A 27,835-nucleotide genomic window follows, 5' to 3' on the forward strand; every position below is an offset into this window, starting at 1 on the left:
AGCCATCTGCTCCTAACCTCAGTAAATGCAGTAAACTTGCACTCGGGTGTGGGGCTAAAATAAATGGTTTTCTTTTGTCCAGTAGCAAATACACCTTTAAAACCCATTAGGCAAAATTGGCCCACCATGAGACAGCCCAAAGAAATGAAATAGATGTGGCAGCAGGGAGGAGGGGGGAAAAAAAGGAGGGATTGAAGGGAGGGAAAAAGTCTGTACCGGAACAAAAACTCGATTAAAGGCTACAATAAGCTCCAGCACCACAATTTGATTTCTGATAAAGCTGGGCTTGCAAACTGCTAGGAGTGGTGGGAACATCCAAAAGGGTTTTTTTTTCACAACAGGAAAACTCTCAAGACATTCAGAGTTTGGGTTCAACCACAGTGTTGTAGGGCTGGGATGATGCCCCAGGTGCTACAGCAAGCCCCTAATGAGGAAAGGGTTGGGAAGTGCCTACCTTCAGGTTGCTCCATGCTGTAATGGAGCAGCTCCAAATCATGGCATTTGGGCCAGGCTCTCAATGCCAAGTCTTGCTCCCAAAAAAGTGAAAAGAACCCTGGTTTTATTTCATAGTGAAGAACAGAGGGCAATATGCTGGAACTGAAAGCCCTGAGATGAGCATGAGGGAACTCCTACACTCAGCACATCATTTAGCTCTAAAAGGGTGGAAAAAAGCCTGGAGAGCTGAAGCAGGTTGTCAGGTCATCAGCCTCCGCATATACTGGAGGCTGGTCTCCAGTACATACTGGTCTGTACTGGCCTCCAGTAACTTGCTGGCAGAGGGCAGATCCCACCAAAAAGTAGGGACTCTGAGGATGCAAGATCCCAAGACGAGCTAGAAAACTACCAGAGTAGTAGTACTACTACTAGAAACACCCCTCTGCATGGTTTGGAAAAAAAAAAAAAAGAGCAGGGACAGACAGCTTGTGTGCATTACATGATAAGGCTGCAAACCCACATTATTACTTGTCTTGGGAAACTTTGAAGACAGAGACAAACTACCCCAAAACCTGGCAGAGGGAGTATTAAAACACTGGGGTGTGATTTGACCTTCTCTATATTTTACTGAGCTTAATATTAAAATACTAAAGGTGTTTCCAAGCAACCAGAGAAATGCCTTGCTGCTGTCTCCAGTGTTCAAAACAGAGAGCCTGAACACGCAGGAGGCTGATATCAGCCTCCTTGTGGTCTTCAGAGGATCAGAGCCTGTTGTTACAGCCCAGACATACAGAACACTGCAACGATCACAAATAGTGGAAATCCGAAGACTTTGGTCCAGCCTCATTTATCAGACAGTAAAACTGCTCCTGCTTTAACAGGTGATGCGTGGGAAAAGTCCAGGTAACCTGCTTTTAATTACTCATTTTTAGAGACGGCACAGAAAGACAGGAGCTTGACCCGATGATGCTCTTTTACTTGGGCAACGTAGACAGAGACACATAATCCAAGCAACTATTCTTCATTTCCTAACGTAAATTTGCCAACAGAATTTCACTACCATGTTTACCTTTTGATAAAGCATTTTCAAAAATACTTCTACAGAGCCAAAATTGTTCAGAGCAAACGTATCCTATGTGCAATTCGCTTATTCTCTGTCATCAGTTCTGCCCCATTCACATCACGCAGAGGAGGGGAAAACCCTTTTTAAAGGAAAGGTAGTGGAAAACCGACAAAATTCCTCCCACCCCGCATGCTGCCTTCTGATAAGCTCTATGGACTTCTGTGTTAAATATGCTCCTTTTGATCCAACTCCACTTCGCTTTTCAGAAGTTGTGAAATTAGAGGTTCAACAATGACAGGAAAGCTATTTTTACTAGGAGTAGCAGACAGGGAATAAATAGTACCTCAACACAGACTTTTGTGGCTTGTACTTACTTAACATAGTTTTAAAAGCAGTTCTTTCTCTGGCACAACGTTATTTTTAATCTCCTGTATTGATATTTCTTTTCAAAAAGCTGTGAGCCCAGGCTCACATAAACTACATCACAAAAGATGTGTCCAGATTTTACCACATAATCTAAGCAAAGGTTCATTAATTGATCACTTAACCTGGTATTTTACTTATTTATTTTTACTTCTGACTCATAAAATCATTTACAGGCAATCCATAGGCATTTATGGAAGCTCTGGTTCTGAGTGTGCACACCAGAGGACCAGCAAATTAAAGTGCAGATAAAAAGCAGATTTGACTTCAAATGCATCTTTTGACAAAGGTGATGATAGATTCTGGTCCTTATTACAGATTTTCTCACCCTCTCAGGATTTTCTAGCTAATTCCCCTTTAAAAGCACGATCTCCCAGGCCGATGAATAATGAAAACAGCAGTTCAATGACCATGTGAATACGGTGAAGCTTGATTACATCTGTGAATCTCAGAATCACTTAAAAAAAGATACTGCACTCAGTAAGCAACATTGCCCCCAGGCTTGCATCCCTCATGATCTGGCACTTGATAAATGCCTTAAGTCCCCCTATCTTTTTGGGGCAAACCCAAGCTTGTTTCTCAGAGACACCCCCAGCCAAACTTACTGCTGGCACAGAGCCAGGGACATCCATCAGGACAGGTCTGATTTCCAAATGCTCACAAAACCTGACAGACGTTTCAGTTTTCCCCTTAAAGCCCTCTCTCTCCAACAGATGCTTTAGTTCAATGAATAAAAAAAAAAAAAAAAACACGGAACAGAAAAGCTTTGTAAATACAGCTCTTTTAACTCCTCTCAGATAGAGGAGCTTCACGATGTCCAGAAAGAGGGCTACAGCAAAAAGCACGATGGCAAGAAAGTTTTTCCTAGAACATAGCTCAACTAGAAGGTCCTAGCTAGGACCTTCTCCTCCTCCAGCACGCAGTCTTTCAATGACTACACCTCAAAAAAAAAAAAAAAAAAAGAAAGAAGAGAACACCTATCTAATGAAAGAAAAGCTTTGGCACACAAAACAGCCTGCTGAGCTGAAAACAGCCAAAAACTTACGTCCCAGGGTGCAGACGCAGAGCGCAGCTAGGAGAAGGCAGGCGGTCCTCAGGAGATTCATGCTTGGTGGTGGCGGTGTGGGCAGCGCCCTCGCACACAGCTGGGCAGGGAGTGCTCCCTCGCTCTGAGGCGGGCCTTAATTACTCCATGGAAAAAGGTGTGTAGAGCCTGTGCCTAGTCACTGCCCATTCCTGCTTATTTTGGGGACTTTGATAAAGAACAGGAGGAAACACAGCATACTCCCTCTGGGAGTTCAGCACGGAGGAGATTTATTGTTTCAGTCCTTACAGGAACTCCTTTTCTTTGGCAGCCGGCTGTGTTTTTGTTAATACATTATTTTGTTCTTCTTCGGCCAAGAGGTCAGGAAAGTTTCTCAACAGAGGCAGAACTTTCTTTAGAAGAGGCTATACATCACCGCCTTGCGTACTGCACCTGGGGGCACTGTCACAGGGGACATTTAGGAGCAGCGAAGGAGCCTGGTTCATAGGGGATAACACGCTGGGGATGGAGGGGCAAAGCTGGCAGCAAGAGCCCCCATCTGCCTCCTCTTCGTGTCATTTTAAGTGGCCTTGGGCAACAACACAGCCAGCAGAGGATGTGTGCCAGCCCTGAGGGGACACCGGCCCAGGCCGAGGCCGGGCACTGAGCAACGTGCCCCGTGAGGGACAGGCCCCAGGCCCACACACACCTCTTTGAACAACTTTATAAAATGTAAGAATTTCAACTAGCTGTAACAGATCCTGGTTCGTTAGCAAAGGAAAGATATATATATATTTAATTTTCTGCAGAGGTACCTGCAATGCTGACTTGCTGTGCCATGTGGTGAAAATAAAGTCCTCAAAGGTGGCTCCCAGCTGGGTTCCCTAGGGAACCCATGTAGGATCTATGTCTTCTCCTCAGGTCCAGCTGACCCAGGAAACTGTGGCACCCCTTTTTCTTCTCTAGAGGACATAGAAAAGTCCCCAGCAGAGCTCTGGATTCAATAGCTATCAAAACATCATCTTGCAGTGCTCTTATATACTGTGCCTTAATGACTTTCTGCAGCTGACGATAATTACTGACAAAACTTCAAACCCAATGAGAACACCATGCAGCATGTGTGCTCATCTCCCTCTCTGTCAGCTCTCAGGAAAATTAAGAGGAAAACCTGACCTCACAAACAGCCTGACTTGTTAATACTCAGCTCTACTAACTCTACTTACTGTAGTAATTAAGTGTTTTGTTTGTGTGTTGTTTTTTTTTTTTTCCTCATGATTGTTGCTCACTATAAGGGGAAGTTTTGGAACTGTTTCACATGCAGGAACTCCCAGGAGCTAAGCCAGTGCTTCCAACAGTGGTGCTGTTTTATTCATGTGATGAGGAAAACAGTAGCAGATCAGCCTCGAGTACAGAATAACTTTTGTTTAGTTAAAGAAATTACATTTCTACATCGTAAGACTGTGACACATCCCCTGCCTATTGCAGGTGGCAGAAGCTGGTGCTCAGTAGAAATCCGATGGTAGATACTGAATTTCTGGCAATTCATCTGGATAAGTATTTGCTTCTAGGAGAAATGAAAATCTGCAAGTTGTCCTTAGCAAGGCTGAGCTTTCTCCATCACTGGAAAGGATCTCACCGTAATACAGATTTGACTAAGAGCAGAGGTGGGCACACAATGACACTTCTCAAGTGGGTCGGAGCACATGGCAGGGAGCTAGAGCCAGCATGCTGTTTTTATACTCTTTTTGTGCCAACACAGGACGTGAATTTGGATGGCCCAGAAAACAGTAACCACTGCAGCAGAAAGCCTTCAATCAAGAAGGTAAATCTGAACTTGGAGATGGAACTCATCCCAGGGTAGTGATGTTTCTGATGTGGTAAGAGGAGCTCTAACCTTCGACTTACTGCGCTGCCAAAATAGAACCTGAAATGTTCGTTCTAAGGAATGATACAGAAAGGAATTTTAGTGGCTGTAATGAAACTTCCTTAGCAAAATCCAAGAGGCTTGAGAACAGGATGCCTCCCCTGTTTTTTGAGAACGAAGAAACTGAGTGTTGATTTGCTTCAGTGGTGTTCATGTTGAGTAGCAGCATCCAAAGGAGTCCTCAAAGCTGATGCTGATGGTGGTGGTTACCTGCAACTCAATGAGGGCAAAAAGTGTTGCATCTCTGCAGTAGGTACTGCACGTATCAGAGTGGAGCAAGTTCCCCAAACTCATGCAAGGGAATGGGAGAGAAAGGACCACAGCTGTCTTCCGCTGAGTCAAGAAACCTGAATTGGACCTCAGAGGATCCTAAGGCAGCTTCAAGAGCACTGTGTGGCCCCCTAAGAGACCCCCTGACATCAACAGCAAAGGCAGACAGCATTTGCAAGATCAGACTTGGTAGGACGAGCATCGGCACGAACAGGAAGGAGCAATAATAGGAACAGAAAGGGAGCAGATGAAAGAAATCACCAAAAGAAAAACTCTGGCCAAGCTGAGTTGCAGCTTCTGTCTTGAAGTATCTGGGGTGTAGAAGAGAGATTCTCACTACTCTTGTCAATGGAAACATATTTTTTTTCTTGAAAAAGGAACATTTTTTATTTTTTTCAAAGGTTTTAAAAATCTTCCAGAGATCTTTGTAGCAAAAAAATTATTCCTCTTTGTATACAGTGAAAAAAACTTCTCTTTTCCTCCCTAACAGCAAATAAGTTTTCCTTGATTGAATAAATGTTTTTCTTTCTTTGCTCAAACTGAGAAATTTAGCTTCAGTGCCAATGTGTGCTTTGTTTTATAAAGAGAAATTTGGTCATCGGTAATGCTGCCAACTGTGGTATTACTGCCAGTTTTGGACTATCTGGAGTTTCACTTAGAGCCCCAGTACAAGTGTCTGTGTGACAGTCTCGGTTTCCACACTTTTTCAAGTAAGATTTTAGCCCTCATAGTTGCAGAAGAAAACTTGAAACATGACCACAGAGTACTCTAGAGAATGAAAGGACTCTCTGTTTTAAAGTCTCTTTATTTTGTAGTCCAGTAATGGTTGGGTAGCCTACGTTATATATTTATTTTTGCCAGTGTGGTATTTCATTATTAAAGGGAAACCATTTACTGCCACAGTGGATTTGCAGTTAGAGATTTATTGGTCTCAGGCTGTATTTATATATTCTTTCTTAGTTCACATTGCTTGGAGCAAAACATTGCCTTCTTCTGCACAGTTCTCCTACGAGGTTCAAATAATCCCCTTCAGATTTAGAGAATGTAAAAGTTTTACATATTGTTCAATATTCTCCAAGCACGGCTGCGTAGAACAGGAAATAATATGGACAGCCATGCTGCATTGCTCTGGGCTATGAGCAATTTCCAATGTGGGTACGAAGAGTAAATTTGTCAAAGTTTTTACGCAAGCAAAAATAAAAAGATACACAGCCTTCAATGATTTTCTAAAGTGAAGAAATAAACACAGTGACCAAATTTGCCAGCCTTTCTCACTGATGCTTATTATTCCTTCCACTGAAAAAAGTAAGATAATCACTTTTTTTTTTTTTTGCTTTGCTACACGTCAGCAAATATATTTAAAATGATATTTTATCAGAAATTACCTATGACTTACCTATTACTTACCTTTGTGTTTGTTTATACTCCCATAAGCAGGATTAATTTACACTGAAAAATGCAGATGTAAACAGTATAGAAATACTTAGTTCCATTCAATACATTACTTAGCCTCCATTCTTTTAAAAATCATTTTGGACAGTACTTGTTTTAGTCTATTACATGTATTAATATTTGAATATAGAGTAGAACTTTAAAGATCTTGAATATAGCTGTACTAAACCAAGATATTTTGATGGTCATATATAGAAGTTACTCAGAAAATTCATGCCAGGGGACATTTTAAAATGTAGATATTTTGCTCTGAATCTTTTATGAAAGCACTGGAACATATCGGCGAATAGAAATGTCAGTGCCCAACTGCCAAGTATTAAAGATCAGGCTCGCAAATATATTTAAGTACTTAAGAACCAAGATAGCCACCTTTCCTTTGTAGCACAGAAATGTTTAAATGTCATTGATTTGATTCAGAGCCAGCCAATAATGTGAAAAATTCCACTAAATCTCTAAGTGCCTGGATCCCTTTATGTAGGCACTAAAGACCAAAACACATTTAGCCTTCAGTACTCTTTCCACAGAAGATATGTTCAAGACCAGAGCTAATATAATTACTAGCTATCACCCTTGAGTATTGCGGGATGAATTTTGTTTGTTTTTGTGTGTGTGAATTTTTTTTTCCAATACCAACAGCCTCTGTAAGGATATCTGTTACTGCTGAGCATGTTTTTTCTCTTCTTTCATACCTGGAACTCTACTGATGTACTACAGGGAGCAAAAATGTGCTTGAAGGAACTAGCTCAATGTTTATTCACTTGCAGTTGATTCAGGTCAGGAACATATTTGAACGAATGCAGTTGCCACTCTGTTTGAGTGCCAGATTTCAAAGGATGCTGTATGTGTGATGTGGATACACGTCACTGTCAGTGGGCACAGCAGATCTGTGCTCCTGAGCTACCCCTGTGCATCCCTCTCTTACTCTGCACTCCCATTGCTGCTGCCAGACAAGCCTGAGATAGAAAGAAGGCTCTGCATCTACACTGTTCACCATCATGTCCCTGAAAACCATACTTTCATCCTGAGCCATGTTTATTTCACAATCTCGTGAATGAGTATCACTGGAAACAGTCCAATTTTTGTGCCCAGTCCTTATTTTCCTAAACCAGCGGACAATGCAATTTTATTAGGGCAGCAATTTACCCTACACCTGCTGACCAGGTTCACTGGCTTCAGGAGTTACTAAGATCCCACCAGCGTGCCTGAAGGCTGTACTTGGCTGTTTCCTTTGGCTGTGGTTGTCCCTTAACTTTGTGAGGTCCCTACCTGGAGATGCAGTGTGCTCCTTAACAACAAGGGTCCTTCTGATGGTCCAGTTCTAGGTCCATTCCTTCTCTTTTTGTGAGTTACTGAGGTACAGGTATTTCCATCTTGTGGGTCAGAGAGAAGCTCAGGCATAACTGCAGAAATAGAGAGAAGAAAGCTAGGGGGGAGAAACGTACTGCTGCCCCAAGTCCTTACGTATGGGCTGGAGGAGAGCTGGAGGACAGACCACAAACAGTCATTCTAGGGATAAAAAAAAATAAATGTGGGCTTGCAAACTTGAGCAAGGAACTTCATGTCATGTAAAGACTCACACGGAATATGTTTATAAGCTTTGCATCCTGTCCCAAGCTAGTGAAATGGGAAACAGTGAGTCAGTCCCAGGTTCTCATGTTATTTGAAACGCATGGAGTGATTACACTGTTGGCTGTCTCAGAGGAAACAAAACAGAAATATGCTTTTGAACCATGCCTTAATTTTCCAAGAGCCTGAATAAATCCAGCCGCTATCTCTCCAGATGCATACCTCGCCTTCACTGCGGTAAACTGCCACGAGCTCATCCTGCTTGTGCCCGGCTAGAAAATACTCAGCAGAACAAGGCTGCAGTGGTCCTCAGTGCTGAGAAGCGAGCAGTGCTTTCTGTTCCAGCTGCACTCGTCAGCTTTCCTGGGCATGATGCTGAAGGACATTAACCTTCTGCCGAGCTGAGTTTCTGCGGCTTCCCTTTTTCCATTTGTCTTCCTCTGCACAAGCAGTGGAAAAATGCATCGGGTTTCTCGTCAGTCCCACGAGGGGATACTCTGCGTGTTGGTCGGTGTAAGCTATAGGTTTAACTGCCTCAGCTTTGTTTTCGGACCACGAGTGCCAGAAAAAGAACACATCTGAGAGCATTATAAAATATCTGATTATAAAGAGCCCGTTGTACCTAAACACAACACAGTATTATGGCTTTCTCAGCAGCCAACACTGTGGCTACGCCAGGATCCCGGCGTCTGCTACAAATCCATGTTTTCATCCACTCCTAAAAGGAGACACTGGGTAAAAAATGTGTCCAGGTTCCTCACCTCCCAGTTCTGTTCCTGTCCATAAGTGCTGTGAGACCTCAGCATCTTGAGCTGCTGCTCGCAGCACCCGGGGACCTCCTGAGGTGGGGACTGGGGCTGGAGAATGGGCACACTACAGGGGCTTTGGCAGCCCTGCAGGATTTGATGTGGGGCAGAGAGGGAGTGTGCAGGAGCTTCCTGACAGCAAGGAGCCAGAATTCACCTATTACAGACCCAAGGCCAAGTTACACTCCAAGATAACTCACAGGAGATGCTTTGCTGTGCAGCACCAAGATCTTAAGGCAGCATCTCTCTGCTTGCCACCTTTCCTCATGCTCCTTTTGCAGTCACCTGCCACCTCGTCCACCCCAACCCTCAGCATCCACAAGCTTGAGCTCTCTGTGGCGTCGGGGCCGCATGCAGAAGGGCTGGTGCTGCTGCTCCGCAGCGCCTGGCTCCCCCGGCTCTCATTCCTTTGCTGGATTTCAGACATCCTGTTGTCGCCATCGGGGCGAGCCTTGCTGGCAGGCATTTTTTGACACATGCACAATACAATGCGTGTCCGGTCGGAGGTCCGATCTGATAATAAGGAAACTGCGCCGGCGAAGAGAAGGGGGTAAAATCCCTGGGTGGTGTGCCAAAACATACCCCCAGTATTTCGGCTTCCTCGCAGACCGCCTATCTGCCCCTCTGCAGATACCGTACACATTTTCCTGTTCTCTGCCTTTCCACTTGCCGACTTGTTCAGAAATACAGGGGGGGGATTCAGTTCTTTCCGTGGCATGTCACAGTTAGGCAGCAACAGGCCGACTGCAAACAGAAGCATCTCGGGTGCCTGCTAAAAGCAGGTATTGCAGCTTACCTACAGGTAACTGGAAATCTCACGGATTTTTCTCTCACACACATGGTTTTGCTGAGTTGTTGTATTTCTGGGCAGTTCGTCATCAGGAATCTACCGATTCACATCCATCCCTGCTTATACTAACCCAAACTTTCGATTAACCCAGGCGTTATTTAACTTTTGTCATCCCCCACGGACATGGGGAGCCCTTTGCAGAGCCCTGCTCAGCCTGTGGGTGTTGCCCAGGGCCGGGGCCAGTCCCAGAGGGTTATAGCATGCCATGCAGAGTCACAGAGCTAGCTGAGGTGGCAGCTCCTCAAATAAAACCGATCAAACCCGTGCTTTAACACATTTACAGCCAAAAGCTGTGATGTAGCATGCCGTATCATTGCATTTACTGCAGTCAATTCAATGAGAGAACAAAACCACTCCTTTGCAGGTGGGGCAGCGGGGGTAACACCGCACCGACAGAAAGTTCAGTTTTGCAGAGAAACTTAAAAAAAAATACATATTTTTTTAAATTAATTGGTATAACCCTTTGTTGTGATCTGCATTGCACAACAGAGCTGTGCAAGAAGAGACTGTTTGGATACAGCTCATCGCTGCTGGGAAGCACCGACATGAATTGGGTCTGCCGCGTTACCGAGGCCGCTTGGATCAGGTCGGTACTCGAAAGCAGAAAGCATCGGAAAAGGTGCAAGTGCTTCAGGAAGCAATAGCCAGGCGTTAGCGCTGCTCCAGCAGATTCCCAACCAGCCAGGGGTGAGGGGAGCGATACCTGGCTGACGATCCACGGCCAGCCCCTCCTTCGTGGCCTCCTCCCTTTGACCAAGCTGCTTTACGGCCGCCACCCCTCACTTTTGGGGTGTGTGGGGGGTCACTTCAGCCCTTTGGTTGTAGGTTGGTGTTAGAAAGACTTTCGTTTCCCCGTGATCCCGCTGTTTGGCTGGGAGGCCCCGGGCTGAGTCACCAAGCCACCTGCTGCAAAACAACAGGAAGAGCCACAAAATCCTTCAAGAATAACAATGGCTGGGAGGTGTCTTTATCCAGGGTGGATTGCTGGCTCCCGACACCATTTGCAAGTGTGTTGGAAATACACTTCGCTCAGGCCGTGTTTTTCGTTTGATGTTCTCTCCTAGAATGGATTTTTCTCCCCCAAAATCTTTCAAGCACTGAGTCACAGTAGGGCTGATGGAAGGCTATTTGTCAAGCTGACTGGTTTGTGAGTTTTGCTACTTTTTGTTAGAAGATTTATTTGACGGAGGATTTTTTGATCATCTTCGGAGCTGGCCATATATATTCTTTCAGTGTATGTTTTGGAGAGTAAATAGCAGGACTTGCTAAGGAATTGAACAGAAAATAAAGTTTTCTGTTGTTCAGTGAGGCCAGATCTGCTCTCGTGTCAAGCCTACAGGGCAGATTCAGACCCTTCCAGACTGGCCTAGCTCTGCTCCCAGTGCGGTCAATTAAAAACAACAGCAACAACAAAACCCTCCACCAATTTCAGTGAGCAGCATCAGAGGAGATCACTTTGGAAAAATCTGCTCATCCCTATTCCACCCCTCTTTCAGCAACAGCTTAACAGATCTGTCCCTCGAGTGCATAAAGGTTATTCTTACTAATTTCAGCTGGACTTTCGACATACAAACTTATAGATGGAAATATTTATAGAAGCATGCCCGTGTGAGTAGGAGCCCAGTATTTCTATCTTCTGTGAAGCTCCTGCAGCCCAATCCGGCCCCATATTGCATTCCCACTGCCTATCGCTATGCTGGCCTTGCTCAGAGCGGAAACCGCAGGGAATTGGGGTTATCTTTATTTTCGTTGGGCTTTAGCCCAATTTGTGGGACAGAGCGGAACTCGCAGTTGGAAACAATACCACCACCAACAGGAAGCTTCTGTCACATCAGATCTGGGACTGAATTAGGTGTGAACTTGCTGAGCCGCTGGCCTGTGACTCTCTCTGTGAGTCAGTACAGGCAGTAGTAGGTGGCAGGTTGGGAAGGATTTGCTTTAACAGGTAGGGTGGATGTGATTTTCTGTGTTCCAGCTGCTCCTCATAGAGGAATCAGCGGTCACTTACAACATAGGACCTAACTAATGCAAAGCTGACCCAGTAACAAAAGAGGACCCTGTTGCAAATGGACTTGTCACAGTCATTAACAGAGAAGACACTCGCACTAGCCTGGGCTGTTCTCCCTGCTCTTTGCCCCTCCTGTAATGCCACGGAGCTAAGAACTCAGCTGAATGCTTATTTTGTCTTGCTCTCACTACTGCAAGCCATTTAACATTTTGTTACGCAGGTCTCAACACTTCTGATGTGTCTTCCATTTCCCTGCAAAGAGCACCACATCTATTTCTGTCGATTATTCCTCCCCCCCCACACTGTTGCATCTTCATACAATCAAATTTCATTTCTCCCTTTTGTACCTGCTCTGTTAATATGTCTGTTTTTCCTCATTTTTTTTTTTTCAGCAAGCAATGCAGTATATGCTCAGCTGGAGTGGGCTCTGACCGTATGACTACCTGGCAAACCTACACGACTAAGGTCTTACTGGCCAAATTTTTCTCTTGGAGACCATAAAAACGACAAGCGAAATAATTGGCTGGGAGAGAAAAATGAAGATAGTGCTCACACTTCTGTAGCTGATTGACTTTCCTTCTCCGGTTACCGTGGAAAATTACTTCAGATGTGGAAAAGCTGGGGATATTTCCCAGGTAAAGGCCTCCCTCAGCTTAATGCAGTTGTCACCTTTTTTTTTTGCCAAATGCATTTCCTCGGAAGCAGGGAGATCTGCTGACAGCCCCTAGCTCATACATCCCAAATCCTGTAACATCCCTCTGCAGCTCAGGCTGCGGATGGGCAAGGGCAAACTTCTGCAAGCAGTTTCTCACAACACAGGACATCAAAAAAAGCTTGGAGTCCAGTGCCTGCACTTGGAAAAACCTCCACGGAAATAGAAATACATAAATCTGGAATGGGCTAAAACTCGATGTCAGTGTGCCTCAAAAGCAGGTGTCTAATGTTAGGCTCCTAAATCCTGTTCAGCCACCAAGATTAGTAGCTTGATCTTTGCCACTGGTAATCACCCAGCAGGTTCTGGGAAAGCAGCTTATTTCAGCGCCTAAACGTGGGGTTTAGGAACCTAAATTTAGCCTCTCAAGTCTGAAATCCGGGCCTTGCATCCTCAGATAAGGACAAATAAGGGCACCTGGATCTAAAATTGCAATTCGAGTTTTACTTCCAGGTCAAACACGAAGCTCAGAAAGGGCCTAATTTTCCACCTCCAGTGTCAGGAGACCTCCCTGATCCCACCACGGCTGGCTTTGCTCTGTGGCTGGAGGAGGGGAGGACGGTGGGGCCCGTGGCGAGGCCCCGTGGTGCACCAGAACCCCCCAGGGCTGCAGCCCTGCTTCCCTCCCTCCCACCAGAAAGCCGTCTCGGGTCTCGCTGCATTTCCCCCTGTTGCTTCCTTCCTTCCTTCCTTCTCCTTATCTTTCAGCAGCCACTCGCCCTATCTGCCTTCTCAGCCTCCCGTGAGGCTCTGCAGGCTCTCACGAAGCTTTCACCACCCCGTGCCCTGGCATTTTTCCCACCTCCCCGTGCTACCTGCCCTCAGCTGACGGAGAAGTGGAGTCCTGGGCTCCTCTCTGCTCTCTGACTGGTAACAGGACGCCCCGCAGGGAACTGGGAGATAAAATAAAAACCAAGCTGTTTGAATGGGTTCTAGAGAGGCTTTGTTTGCCTTGTGAAAGCCCTCCAGAGCACAGAAAGGATAACTCCAGGGTATGGCTGCACTTGAAACCAAAACCTAGGCTAAATCTTTAGCAGAAGCCAAAGCCAAACCAGAAGCACAAATCAAAAACAAATGTGTAACTCTATTCCTAGAAAATCCTCTTTGCAAATAAAATGTAATTACACTCTTATTTTCTCAAGCCTCGCCTATACACGAAAGCTGTAACCACTTTGCTAACCCCCTTTAGAAGCTGATTTTTATTTTAATTAGGACAGCCTTTTTATGTCCTTTTGGGTTGTTCTCGAAACACCTTGCACTGATTTGTCTTAATTCATTCCTTCCAGACAGAGCAGCTTTTGTCTCTGGAGTCCTCAGAGCGAACAGACTATGTATTTTTTTTTCTGTCCAGATTTATTCTAGCGACTCTATTTGAATAATTTGACAAAGAGTAAGGATCTTTCTGAAATCCTTAACTGAATTTAATGTATTTCTAAAGGAATCCATGTAAGGCACCCTCTGTGGGATTGCAACTGTGGGACAGCGGTGTTGGCTGCTTGTAAGGACCTGGTCCGAAGGGACACTGAAACAGCACGAGGAAGAAGCCTGAGCCAACCACAGCCACCTTACGCAGTGAGAAGAGAAAGGGGGAAAATGCTTTTGTCATCAGAAAGCAAAGAAGAAAAGGCACGTGTTGTGAGTGTAAACCTTTAGCTACCCCTTAAATAAAAGGAAAAAATACTTCCACAGGAGAGCGGAGGTCTCTTGTGTTTAGGAAGGCTTTGGATTTATCTCCTAGCACTGCTGCACCTCTGAAACCTGCAGCGAAGAGCTGGCAGCGTATGGAGGTGAAGAGGACAATGCTTCAACGCCCTGCTGAAGCTGTATTTTCAAGAGCTCTTCCACACACAGGCGCTCCCCAGATTTCAGTGCACGCTTGTGCCCGAGTGCAAAGCTGAGAAGCTTTGCAGATCACTTTTCAAGGGTTTCCCCTTGGAGCTGGTGCACTGCCACATACACAGGTCTCAGGCCATGAATTCTGGGATGGTCACATCCCGGCTTTGGTTGCACCAGCCTTGTTGGCAAAACAAAGTTAGCAAACTGGCGAGAACTACTTGGTGGGAGATACCTGGAGTAGCTGAGGCACAGGGTGAGCTTCTCCTTAGATAATGTGGCTGATGTGGTGGAGATGAACGACCAGTTTGATACAGCAGCAGAGGAAATTATACAAGCAAACCTTACAAGAGCTGTGAGAACAGCCTACCTATGACGGGCTTCAAGCAGAGCCCCACAGTAATTACCAGAGCCTTACGTGTGTTTTTAGCTCCTACATAACTCAGAGGCTTGAGGAAACCTCTCAAAAGAAAGCAGGAAGGGCTGTGCACTGATTCCTAGTGATTCATTGACTTCCTTCCTCCCATCCCCAGCTAGAGCTTTACGGGACGAGCCAGCACACCACCGTGCAGAGTGCTGCAGTCCTGTAATGCCCAATACCAGCCGTCAGTGGTGACACCAGCACCGTCCTCCAGACACCCCTTGGCTCCTGGTGAGCTGTAGGGCTCCCCACGAGGAATACCTCTCATTTTAAATGGTACTCTGCCTTCCTCTCTGCCACGGACAGGCACGCTGCAGTCGCGTGGTTGTCAGCCTTCTCGTGCTTTCACGGCCTGGCAGACATCTCTGTATCATGCTTCTGAGAAACAAGGTGATGGATGACCAGCTCGGAAACCCCACTACGAAAGCAAGTTGCAGAATAAGAAAACATAAGTTTAAAATACATCTGAAGCTATCCTATTCTCTGAGCTGTCACACAGGATTTCTCCGAGGTGTCTCTGAGCTGCACTAGTGCAGATAAAGCCAGTAACAGCCTCCCACTGAGCCCTGGCTTCCCAAGAGGTTTCCCCTATTCCAGTTCGATCTGAGGTACCTGTTAGGATGTTACTGTGTGAGCTAATCTTCCAAGCAGCTCTGGAAATCTGATTTCTCCCTTTATCCTTTCTTTTTCTTCTCTCTCTTTTTTTTTTTTTTTTCCTTTCATTTCCTTCTTTCTGTCTTTTCTTCCTTCCTTCTCTCTCTCTCTTTTTCTTTGTTTCTTTCTCTTTCTCCCTTTCAGTAAATCAATCTAGGGGAACTCACACAGGTATGTGGCTTAAATGAGTTTGTGATGTTTACAAGACTATAAATGAAGCACCATGAGAAACTATCCTGAATGGATCTCGAGCTGATTTCTTCAGCTAGACCCCCAATACCTGCTTAAGAAAAATCAGGCAAGGTTCAGAATGTATTGCATGACCTTGAACCACAGCAGGATCCTCGTGCCCCGTCTGGAAGGTTTCTGCACAGCCCAGCTGTGTGCTTCTGCCCTCGAGTCACCTGCAGGCTGGAACTGCGCTGCCTTTTGGCCCGTGTCTTTGGAAGTCCTTAACTATTCGTGGGATCATTTTAACAAGGTTAGAAACGCTTGGAGGTGGCTGGACTAACTTTTTCGAGCTCCTTGTGCACAAAGCTTTAACGACCAACATGGTTTTATTACTGATCAGAATAACATCAGAAATTGGAAGTATCGCTACAGTCAGCCACAGAACATTAAAGAAGGTCACCGTTTCTGCAAACTTCTTGCCTAAATTGACACTGGAGAAGGGCCCCCACTGGGCTGGGGGCTTTAAGTGGGCTTTGGTTTAGATTATGCTCTCTCTATACAGTGCTGTCTCGACCTGTCAGTGGGAAAATCCAGCTGACTTGAGGAGGAGCGAGGGTAAGTCCCCACTGAAAATGCCACCCGTAGTCTTCTTTTTATCTTCAAACAGCACACATAAGCCCGGGGAGACTATTTGAAACGAGAGAAAGTTTTAACATACAAACACTAAAAGTAGCTCCACAGTTTCAGTGGACTGCCTTTTCAACTCGTTGTTCCTTTTATGTCTTGGCTCTTTTATTTTAGAGGTTTCTGCACAAAACAAATGGACTAGACTTTATTTCTGTGCTACAGAGTAAGAGGCATAATTCCTCTGTATGGAAAGTCAACTGGAATTTTCTCAATGCTGTTGAAAGGGGTAAATCTGGGCTCTTGTGTGTCTAACACTTGCCCTGTTGAGAGCCATGGCAAAACAGCTACTGAATTTAATAGAACCTAGGTTTACCTTTAACTTCCTAGATTTTCTACTTGCATTGCAAGAATGATCTATCTGCCCTATTACATTTGCCTTTTCTTGAACTGGATCAATCACCTCTTCATGTCCAGACGTTGCCCTGTATCCAAAGCTCTGTATATGTAATTTCAGTCGTCTCCCATGTGCACATGGTTCAGTTCCCAGCAGAATCGGGAAAAACACTTCCACTGAGATCCCAGCGATGTGAACTGGACACTGATCCGTGACTGTGAGCCTTCCTCCCTGGCTCCTCTGCTTGTCAGCCTTGAATTCCTGCAGCCTGGCAGGAATCCTCCCAGCTTTTTCTCCCAAAGCTTTCAAAACAAAACCGATAAAATGATATTCCTCCCTGCAGCTCTTCAAGGTTCTTTAGGCAGAGCAACCAAACAGCAAAGGAAAAAAAAAAAAAAAAGCAAACACGTCTGAGACAATGTTTTGCAAACAGAGGCCACTGGAGCAATATTGTGAGCAAAATAGGAGCTGCCAAGCCAGAATAGGTAAGTGGTGCCTCTGGTCCTGTGTAATTCTGTGGATTACAGATCACATCTCCTTGTCAGGTATTATTTCCACATATTTTCCTCCAAATAACTATCTGAAATACCGGAACTAGCTATGTACAAGAGTTATTTTTGTGCTTGTGGAAGTGAAGGGTAGCCACAGCTCTGGCCTCAACAAGAAGGAGCCTCTGTTGAGATTCACAACTGACTTGCTGTCCATCACAGGTCTAGCAGAGTGGCAGGGATCAAGATGATGCCACTGGAGCTCCTGAAGGGGACATACAGACCCAAAGGCATTCTGTAACTGTACGGCTCCTTGGATTTTGCAGCTCCTAGCTCCTGGGGAGGAACACATTATTCTTATTCCAGACTGACACAACCTGAATTAAATTACTCAATAAGATTTCTGTCTGCTCCAATTCCCTTACTTAGCTATTTTATATAGAAAAAAAATGTCTACTTGTTCCTCTAATCGGAGTGGAGGGTTCCTCATTGGTGTATGTTAGTTGCTTGATACCATCCTCCCAAAAACTTGCTAAAGTGTACCAGTAGCAATCCGTAGGTGTGAGGCTCCTGAGTCAATGACACTCTGTCTCTTCCAAATTCCACTGACTTCCCTCACTACATGTTGTTCAGGCTGGGGTATCACATTTATGACATGCATCATTATTCTGTTAATGTGTATGTTATGTTGATATATTTTTAAGTAAGCAAATGTTTCAGCACTGAAACGCTGCCATTTCTGTTTCAAAGGCGTTATTTTTCATTTCAAATGGGAGTTAAGCTTCACTCTTCCCTTTTTCTTTTCTTGTTGCAACCCTTCCATTCTGAAATCAAAGATGTCAAGACTTCTCCTGAAGGAATTTTCCTAACAGAATTGTGTCCCAAATATTAATAGCATTAGTATCGTCCAAGCTGGATAATTGGCAATCCCAAAAGAACTGATAGGATCTGTTGCCTATATATTACTAGCTCAGGGCTATGTAATGGCCAGTGCTAATTGATTTTCTTTCTTTCCAGCCATACAAACATAAATCATAGTTAATAATTCTCTCAAGTAATTTCTAGGATAGTAAGCATCCATAGTACGCATGCTGCCACCGCAGGTAATACCTTTGATGTGCTTTCTTCCGAGGACAGACAGAAAAACATCGTTCTTCATCCTGCCATTAAGCACAGATTGGAGATTTAAGCACTTTGAGCCCGAGCTCAGACTACGGCGGCACATGATGTATAGCAGAAGGGGCTACGGGTACGTGAGTTCCATACAAAAAGCAGACACTATTAAAATATAATGATCAAAACGCAGCCTCCCCGGCTCCCCCTGCACTCAGCTGCACTTACCAGATCCTACGGCGCAGTAACAGCTACCTCACAGAGCTTTGTCTAGGAAGTGTGGCAGAACAGCTGTAAAGTGCCAGGACTTCTAGAGCTGGTTAATTGGACCTTTAAAGTGTATTAAGTGTCTATTGAAATGCAAGCCGTAATAGCTCCCAAGAGGAACAGGGCTATAACGGCTTTACACATTTATGGATATAAGCTTACATATCCATTAAATGTATAAAAGAAATGTCTGTATAAACATATTACATAAACATATGATGAAAAATGCTTTCTACAAAAGCATAAATTAGGGTGTGAAAAAGAGCAACATGGACGAGCACAAGATGTAAAAGTCCGAGAGCTTGTTTTGCACAGAGACTCTCAGTAAGAAAAGGTCAAAGCCTTTTGTTTGAAGAACAGCGTGCAACATCTCCAGAGAGGACATAAACAGCACAGCAGCCACAATGAGACACTCTACCTCCTCGTGTAAACAAATGATGTTAGTTAACAATTGTTCAGAGACTGATAGGAGCTGAAACAGCAACCCACCTCTTTCAGATCGGTTGAGCTGTGCTGGGTGCCCATCCCAGTAGGAAAAGCAAGGAAATGTGGCACCAGCCCACTTCCCCTCTCTGGGAGCTGCTGGCAGTCACTGGAGAGGTTCTGACATTGCTCTGCTCTGTGCCCAGAGCCCCCCTGGTCTCTTTTTTGCCACCAGATGCTGACATGGGACGCCTTGCCTCTCACAGCTAGGGTTGGGTCCTTTGGGACCAATGAACCACATCATGCATCAAACAGCATCCCCATGGGTGTAATTACCCCTCCACGTGGGGTCGGCACGTTTCTCTATACTGACATCTTTGTGTATTTAAATGGAAGTGTTGCTGGCGACTGAGTCATGTGGACCAAAGCCTGAATAAACCTAGAATATGTAGTCTCAGATGGGAGCAGTGTCCAGCAAAGCTGTTATTTGTGTAACTACAGAGGTGTATTGCCTCCCACAACCTCTTTTTGGGTTTTGTTCTGCTCTTTCTTGACTCAGGCAAAGCTAGTGGGAGTTTCTCCGAGGGCAAGAAATGAGCCAGCACTGGTTAAATTAAGCATCTGCCTGTTTCAGGTGGTGTCTATTTTAAGATATATGCCATGTCAAATATATGTTAGTTTGATATTAATAACACACCACGCTGCATACACACACACAGATATGTGAAAATGTAAAGCTATTTCATGGATATTCACAGTGAGGCGAGTCAGGAAGGCGGCTGCTACTACTGTGTAAGCAGTGTGCAGGCTGTGGCATCAGTTCCCGTTCCCATGAGATCAGCACCTTTCATAAACATCCACGTGGCCCTTCGCAAATACTGTGGCAGCAAAGATTTTCAGGTGGTGAGGCCTGGCCTGCCTCAAATTGGTGGAATCAGAGTGAGGATGAGGCTGAAGGTTGTCTCCCACTCAGGTCCATCGCCCTGAGATGGCTGCTAAATTGCATCCCACTTCCTAACGAGGTAAGAAATCCCTGGAAGAAATCCCACAGCGGGACAGAGCCCCTACCCTCTGCCTTCGAGAGCAGTCTGGTCAGGCCCCAAGTCAACCCAGGAGAAAAGCAGTTTCGTGTACTTTTAACCTTGAAACTCCCTTTTTGCTTTTGGACATCAGGGTACAGCGGTTCGGCTGGGTGAGGACGCAGACCATAAACAATGTTCCCTGCTTCCATATTTACTGAGGAATGCTACACTTGGCAGCACACATTTCCAGTAGCGGAAGGCTGACTTCCTGATGTCAATATGATATTTGGCAGTTAGCACATGCTCCCCAAAGTAAACCATGGCACAGCTTGAACACAGTCTGTGAGGGTCTACAATGTTCAGAAATACTGGCTAAGCTCTTCTTTTTTTTTTTTTTTTTTTGACAAACCATGTACCAAAATGTGCAATACAGAAGAGGGAAGGCTTAGACACAACCCAAGCAAATAGTGGGCTGTTGTTCCGAAACCACTGACGGTAACTACTGGGATATTTTCTTTGCATACAAATGAATTGCAATAATCCCTGAATGAAGACAAGCTTTTTACTATTTTGTGAAATAAATATTTTCCTTGTATAACATTGCCCGGCGGATTAAAAAGCAAATAAAGTACAAGCCTGTGCCTACATTATCTAAATCTGCAGGATCCCAGAAACCCCTGTTTTGTACAGCTTCACATGTACGGAGCATCATTAAGAAATGTCAAGGCCATATTTTACTCGACTCCCTTCATACACACAAGAGAAGAAGAATTTTAGTCACAAAAACATCTCCCTATTATTATACACACAAAATATGCAGCTTCCCTGGGAAAATCATGCATTCTAATTTGTTTTTGAAGGAAGTAATTTTTTTTCCTGGCATATCTGATAAAAACAACAGCCCATGATTATCTAATCTGAAGGTCATGTCACACTCAAATAACTGGAGTATCTACACGGTAGATGGAAATTCTGCTGTCACCACCCATCATGACAACTGTCGGCAAAATAAAAGCAATATCACTGCCTGCCTTCCTGGTACATCCCAAATTGTCTGGATGGTAAAAATAATTCTCAAGAACAAGCAAACAAAAATCTGTGAAATGCGGCCGTGCCTGTAAATTTTCAGACAGGACAGAAACAGAGGTCAAGAGGAAAAGAAGCTTTAGTAATAACCAAATCTTCGCAATTCTAGTAATTGAGCTGTGCTCCATTTAAGAAAGCAAGAAACAAAGGTGGCTTAGCTCTGGGAAACAAATAACTTGTTCTGTCAGCAGGTGTGTTAACAAAGTTTGGTCTTGCAAGGATCTGAGTCTTTTCCCGCTTCCTTTTCCATCTCCCATGACCTTACCCTACCCTGGCAATACTTTTTTTTCCTCTGCTCCAGTCCTTGCCCTGTGCACCTCCACCACGCCACATCTCTCTTACCTTCATGACCTCTGCCTGGGCATATCATTTCTGCCTACCTTCAGAGCGCATGCACCGGCTGGGCAGCAGAGAAGGCAAGGTATGGGGTCCACTGTGCTGATTTCTCTCCCGAGGGACACTATTTGGAGGTCTCCGTCCTCTACCAAGCCATCTATTTTCATGAAGTTTTTCATCTTTTTCCATCTGGTCTTTGCCTCACGGCCAGGTATGATTGAAGAGACTCGATGAATTCAGAAGCAGCTGAGTGAAAAGGGACAAAAGCCAAGCATGAGGTGGGATGGTGTAATGCTGCCCTTCTGCCCCTCAGAAGCTACCTACACTCATGGTGCCAGGAGTGGAAACCACCTCCAGGATTCACTGGCGACTCTCTCTGTGGCCAGCTGGCCAGGGATTTGTGTTGGTGGGGAGGTGGGTGGCTCGCAAGGGTCTCAGGTGTCCCCCACCTTATCCCTGCCCATGGCTGGTGGCCCTCCACACCTCAGGGTGCTGCCAAATTTTAATGATCTTGGCAAATTGAGGACATCCCTGTCAGTGAGAGGTGGTTCCTGCAGCCAGGTGTTGGCAGGGAGGAGGAGAGACAGGAGTGTGGGGCAAGGACACGTTGCTGCTACCTACGTGCGGCCCTGCCGAGGGAAATAAAAGCAGGCATTAAACCAGCCTTAGGCCTGGTGGCTCCCAAACCTCAGGGTGTGATTTCTCCTCGCTGCAACTCACAAAGAGGTGGGCAGAAGGTGGCTGCCGATTCCCCCAGGCCACACCAGGTGGCACCAGCGTGTAGTGAAGGTGGCAGCCGTGCTGCAGCTGCTGGCAGGGAGCAGGGCTGAGCCACCAGGCCTTCCTGCTGAAGGCATCGTGCCCAAAAATGAAGGCACGGTGCCTGTCGGTACCGTAAAATGCTGCCTGGTTTCATGCTGCCTCCTCCCTGGCGATGCGCAGGGAGCTGAAGCCAGAAGCTCTCTGATTTCAGGTTTCATTTTCAGCTGGTGCTGAGAGTGATTAGCTACCCCTTGGTTAACGAACCATCCGACCATTGCTAACTTGCTACAGAAGGAAAGGAAAGGAAAGGCTCAATTCATTCAAATCTCTTCAGAGCAAACCTAAACAGTGCAGTTGTTAATTAAGCACCTCTTCTGATGTAACTATTTTGGGAAAAAAAAAAAAATCTAAAGCAAATGAGTGAGAGAAGAGTTTCCCCTTTGTGTTGCCCTACTGACCTGTGCAGGCGTAGATGTGTCTTCATCTTTTGCACTTTTGCTGGTTTAAACACAGTATTTCCTCAGGCCTTTTGTGTTTGCACTTGTGAACCTGGCAAGGAAATGGCAAACGAGAAGGAAAAGTTCTAGTAATTAATGGCTATGGAAAAAGCTTTTGTTTGCCACACAGCAGTGCTGGTATGGTTTTTGTGTGAGGGCTCAGTATGAGCTGGGTCCAGCAGAGGACTTTGAAGTGTACTCGAAGGCTGGTTTTCTTTGTATTACAGCAACAACTGGGTGGGAAACAAAGAGAGGCAGAAAATTCTGCAAAGGTAGAAAATTCATTAAAACATGGCTGGATTCTCACTGAGATCCATCTCTTGGGACCCTGACCTGAACAAGGTGCCTCTGAACAGGGGCCTACTGAGAAAAGGGGAGGGATTGCTTGCTCCTAGGTAAGGACCCAAGTGACTTCCTCTCAGCTGAACGCTGCTGTTGTGCCCCAGACCTCTTTGTTGATCAGGCCTTGCGTACTTGATATCAAAGAGCAGTGGTTTACATTTGGGCATTATGTTTAAACACAAAGGGCTCAGCATTTTTTTAGTCTTTGTATCTAAATTACATCACCTCCTGCTGAAATTCAAACAGATATACTCGATATGCAAAAGAGCTTCAGTCTAATTAAAAGCACTGCAGCTAGATTACCCGGCATGCCACATTGGTATCCAAAGATGATTTTATCCTGTGTGTTATTATGAGTTAGAGAGTGGCTTATGGGAGGACAACAGCATCTTCAGGACACAAATGTAAGGCAGAAAGAAAATCGTGATCCAATAATATGCACTGCATTCTAATAGTAACAAATACTACAATTCTTATTTAATTGTAACATCCCTTTTGGATCCAGACCACAACGTTGCTATCAGAGTGATGTCCCATTGAGAAATCAGGACTCTCTGCTTTAGACTATGGTGTTTTGTCTTTTCTGAAATGAGCGAGAGGTGGTTTTGCACAGAACCAGCCAGTTTAGGGGCAGTTATCAAAGGTTTGCTGTAGTCACTGTAGAAACTCTCCCAGTGCTCGTGATAATGGATTGTCAGCTATAAGACAGCATGCAAATGGAGAGGACAAGAGAAGTAATTTAAATACAGCACTGCAGAACAAAACTCCTGAAAGTATTTTTGGTTCTAGGAAAAATGAAAAACAAAACAGAACAGAATAGACCAAGGCAACTGCTGCAGAGCTAATAAAGTCTTCCTAGTTCTACTCGTATGTCGCTTGTTTGTAAGAAATTAAATGGTACTTTCCAAGGACTCCCCTATGGCTAAAGTGATAATTCTAGTACTAGAAGCAATCTAAAAGCAATGTATATCTCAGTAGTATGCTTGGTCTCCGTTAATAAAGTTTTTCTTGCAAAGGCACAGTCTGTCATGTGCATTAATGCCTAAATTCACAGGATTTTTTTTTTTTTTATTAGTGCATTACATATATTACTTTTCTTCGTACATAACTGAAAGGGGAAAAAAATCCATTGGCTTCTTGATTATTTTGATGAAGAGAAGTGAAATCCCATTTAAAGTATTGGAAATGTTTAAAGTGTAATGCAACAAAGGGGTATGAATTTTACCAACATATAATCAGTTGCAGCTGATAATGCTAATGCTAACTTTAGCAACCATCAGCATGTCTCCACATGAATGATAAACAAGAATGAATATTTGCCTCCAGCTAATTCTTAGCTCCTACCCAGTGAAACAGATAGTTGGTCACAGATATGTCATTGTTTGATCACGGAAGTCTGTAACAAAATCTTTCAAATATCTTTCTTTATCTTCTCAAAGAAATTTCAGAATATTTGACATCCCATTCTGTCTGCTTTGTGTGCATGTTCCCACAGCCTTGTTCACTTTGCATCCTTCTCTTGGATGGTCTTCATTATGCTCCTTCTATTAGATATTATATTTTACATTAGATAAAGATTATGCAATTGCAGTTTCTAAGTAATTCAAAATGCAGAAGAGAGAATGATAAAAAACCTTTACAATGCTGGAACACAACCAAAGTTTGTTTCAAAACTTTCTTTTAAGGATTTTATAGCATGGCTCAGACAAACATGACTGGCTAATCTCATACATGCTGAAGTTCACGTTAATGGCCTGAGGTAACTGCAACAAAAAGTTAATGACAAATCACTTCCTCAAATATACTCTTTCTTTGGAAAAAAACAACAAACCACCTCATAATGAGGCAGGAAAACTAGTAAAGTTTTTGGTTTTTTTTTTTCTGTTTTTTTTTTTTTTTTTTTTTTTTCCCCCAGTGAAACGCTTACTATCTAATTATGGAAAAACAGATTTGCTTAATAGTTGTTTACTTATTTATTTTTGAAAAAAAAAAAATAGGACATCAAAACAGTTTTTAAGAGTTCAGTAGTGTTTGTATTAATAATACTGTGCAGTGTATATAACGTGTGTGTGCACTCATCCTTGAATCAAGAAATGGTCTGACATTCTATAGTTTTCTATGTTTTTTTTAGAGATTTCCCGGCTTATACAATATAAAAAATCTTTTAACCTACTTCAGCATACCTGAATAGATCACAGAAATCTTCTAAATACCGATTCTTTGAGAGTTGTCATCTTCAACCATCTGTGTAAAGAGCACCACAAACTGGTTTCAGTGAGCAGAGGTACCTGAAACATATTCAAATTAATAACCCTCATATTCGGTAATGCACTTAAGATGGCTGTCTTCAGATGTATGTTAGAAAAGAGGGCCTTTTTTTCTTTAAGAAAAATGACATATAAATTTACATGAAATGAGAGTTTCTTTAAAATGTCCCTTAGTATGCAGACACTGTTGGCTCTTACCTTAATAAAGTGAGAAGCTGGGAGAGCAGCATGAGGAAAGCAGGAAGAACTAAAGCAGAGCAGCAAGCTGTGAGATGTTCAGAGGCGCACGCCCTGCTATCATGGGCCAGCTCTTCTTCACAAGGGTCACTTGCGAAGTGCTGCACAGGAGCTAATTGGGGTAGAGGAACACTAAATTCAGGTGCCAAAAAATATCTAAGTTGGTATGGATAGGAAAAATGGGAACTGCAGTTGATAGCTGATGGGAAAAATAATTGTGGCTATTCTTTGTAAGGGCAAGATCACAGAAGAAATGGGATTTTTTGTGTAGCTAGGATTTTCTTCTATTTGCAGCTTCTGTGGAAAGGCTTTTTCCACTTCAACTTGCCAACGTGTGAGCTAAATAAATACGTGGGCAATGGCAGCCCCTATCCTACAGGGAGCATGCTGGAAAATATGTTTGTTCAAATAACACTCAGTGGAACAAAAAATATATTTAACTCACAGTGAAGGGGCCACAGAGTTCAGCCACATTTGACCAACTTACCGCATGCTGATTCGAGCCTGCTGAAGACAATTTGTTGAAGTTCAGTAAATACCTGCCGATGCCAGTGGTGCAGAGTCATTGCTATATACAAGCATCTTTTGGGTGAACTCCTCGTTAAGCAAAAATTTTCCATTAAGAACACAACCTAGTTCCCAGCATCTCCACAACACTTCGCAGTCATCGCACCTGCTGCTCTGATCTAAGCTCTGGTGAAACAAACAGAGACTCTTTAAAAGCCCTTTAAAGCTTTAAAAGCCCTTGTTTAGCTTTGGCTGACACCCAGGAGACATAGGCAAGGGTGGAGAGCAGGGGCTTGGAGCACTGCCCTGCACAACACCTCTCTGGAGACTCTCTGGGTACTCTCTGGAGCTGTGCAATGGTGTGGGTATGGCTCTCGGGAGGAGTAGGAAGTTGGGAGCTTCACAAACACCTCCCTGACATCCATCACCTTTGTCATCTTGGGCTATCTTTTCTTTTTCTTTTTTTTTTTTTCCATTACCCCTCCACTTGCACCTCCATGTGTCACTGCGAGGTGCCTCCTACACCACACCAATGGCCCACAGCAGAGGGGCCCCTGACAATGGGATCCATGGGGATGCAGAGCAGCACTGGTGGCTAATTGGGAAACCCTTACCAGTTCCACCTCAGGACATATCTGGCAAGAGAAAATCCTGAAGAAATGCAGAACCAAAGTCTCTGCTGGACATAAGTGTGTTCTGCTTGTGCTTTGAGGGCTTATTGTTACTGCTTTTTTTTTTTTTTAATTATTTTTTCTTTTTAATGTTGGCTAAATGTGCTCGGTTTGCCATATGTTCAGCAAACAGCACTGTGACCCCAATGCTACCACCATGCCAACTTTCAAAGCAAAGCGATTGCAGCGATCTTTTAATACGGAATAAAATACTCCTCCCACTTGGCTTTGAGCTGGGGAAAAATCCATGGCTCAATTTTGACTTATGCTTTGCGTGGTCTGCCCCATCCCAGCATGGTCAGTCTCGTCCTAAATGGTTAACGCTTGGCTAAACTGTAAGCATCTAAAAACAGGATATTACAGCAGAAAACCGGATAAGCACAGCAACAGTGGGGGCTGCAAGGCCCTTCCCCGCTGTCTCCTCTTCCCCACCCATCAAAACAAGTAGAGATAATATCTGAATGCGTTTGTGTCCAGTTAAAATCCTGCACAAGCTCATGGACAAATTAAACACAGACTTCTGGCTTCCGGCAAGTTTTGTGTGTGATTATCAGTGCTGCAAAAATTGACATGGACAACCAGGACTGCGGTGGAAAGAGTGCTTCTCAAAGGCGTTCCCATCAACACCCTGAAAAACAGCGTCTCCTCCTCTCCCCGTGGAAAGGGGGCTGGCCACAATGGGCGACCACCAAGCAGCTCCAGGCTGGATGTGCCGTGTCCTTCCACAGCCACGTTTTTCTGCCTAGCTGGTGGGCTCACCTTTACGCTCCTTTTCTTTGGCTCTTTTTTGGCTCCTTTTTCTTTCTCCGGCAACATAAAAGCTAAACTCACTCCCAGTCCTCAAATCTTCCTGGGCACTGAGCTGTTTACATGAGTGCTGAGGGCCAGAGATGTTTGTGGTGGCATAGGAGCTGCTGGGATGGCAGGGGATGAGCGAGTACAACCATCAGGCCAGAGCTAGACTTACTTATTCTCTAGGAACCTTTTATCTTGTGTGGTTTAAGCCACATTTCCTTTTGCTGCTCAGATCTGTTTGTTGGGTGTCATTATGTCACCACAAGAAAAGGATAAAATTCATCACTTTCTAGAAATTCAGTCTTTCCATGAGAATTCCTGGAGTTCCTCCCTTTATTCAACTTTGTGGCTTTTTGTTTTGACTTTGTTTTGGGTTTTGTTTGTTTGCT

General features: G+C 44.4%; 1 protein-coding gene and 2 long non-coding RNA genes across 8 annotated transcripts in view; 1 reads left to right on the forward strand and 2 right to left on the reverse strand.

The window, feature by feature from the left end:
- The window catches only part of EMCN (endomucin), a 43,657-nt gene extending 39,705 nt beyond the window's left edge, over positions 1-3,952 (reverse strand). For 2 of the 5 annotated variants that reach the window (XM_084519413.1, XM_084519415.1), the window contains exon 1: positions 3,761-3,952. In XM_084519413.1, the coding sequence (XP_084375539.1) occupies positions 3,761-3,785 (25 nt within the window). In that variant the 5' untranslated portion in view covers positions 3,786-3,952. Of the gene's footprint in view, positions 1-2,966; positions 3,309-3,760 lie in introns of those variants that run through there. The other 3 variants (XM_084519412.1, XM_084519416.1, XM_084519414.1) reach the window with 3 other exon arrangements.
- Positions 1,208-14,117, forward strand: LOC311436877. Its single transcript, XR_014693145.1, has 3 exons — positions 1,208-1,338; positions 12,214-12,456; positions 13,972-14,117. It is a non-coding gene; the product is annotated as an uncharacterized lncRNA (long non-coding RNA).
- On the reverse strand, positions 7,923-27,073 carry LOC311436873. Of its 2 annotated transcripts, XR_014693139.1 has the most exons (6): positions 25,961-27,073; positions 25,435-25,585; positions 25,153-25,257; positions 22,589-22,679; positions 21,413-21,614; positions 7,923-7,991 (listed from the first exon to the last, which is right to left on the reverse strand). It is a non-coding gene; the product is annotated as an uncharacterized lncRNA (long non-coding RNA). The 2 variants fall into 2 exon arrangements; XR_014693140.1 differs by lacking the exons at positions 7,923-7,991; positions 21,413-21,614 and adding an exon at positions 22,289-22,415.
- Positions 27,074-27,835: the final 762 nt, after the last annotated feature.

This window comes from Aythya ferina, assembly GCF_964211825.1.
Source record: "Aythya ferina genome assembly, chromosome: 4".
In the NCBI taxonomy this organism is placed as follows: Eukaryota; Metazoa; Chordata; class Aves; order Anseriformes; family Anatidae; genus Aythya; species Aythya ferina.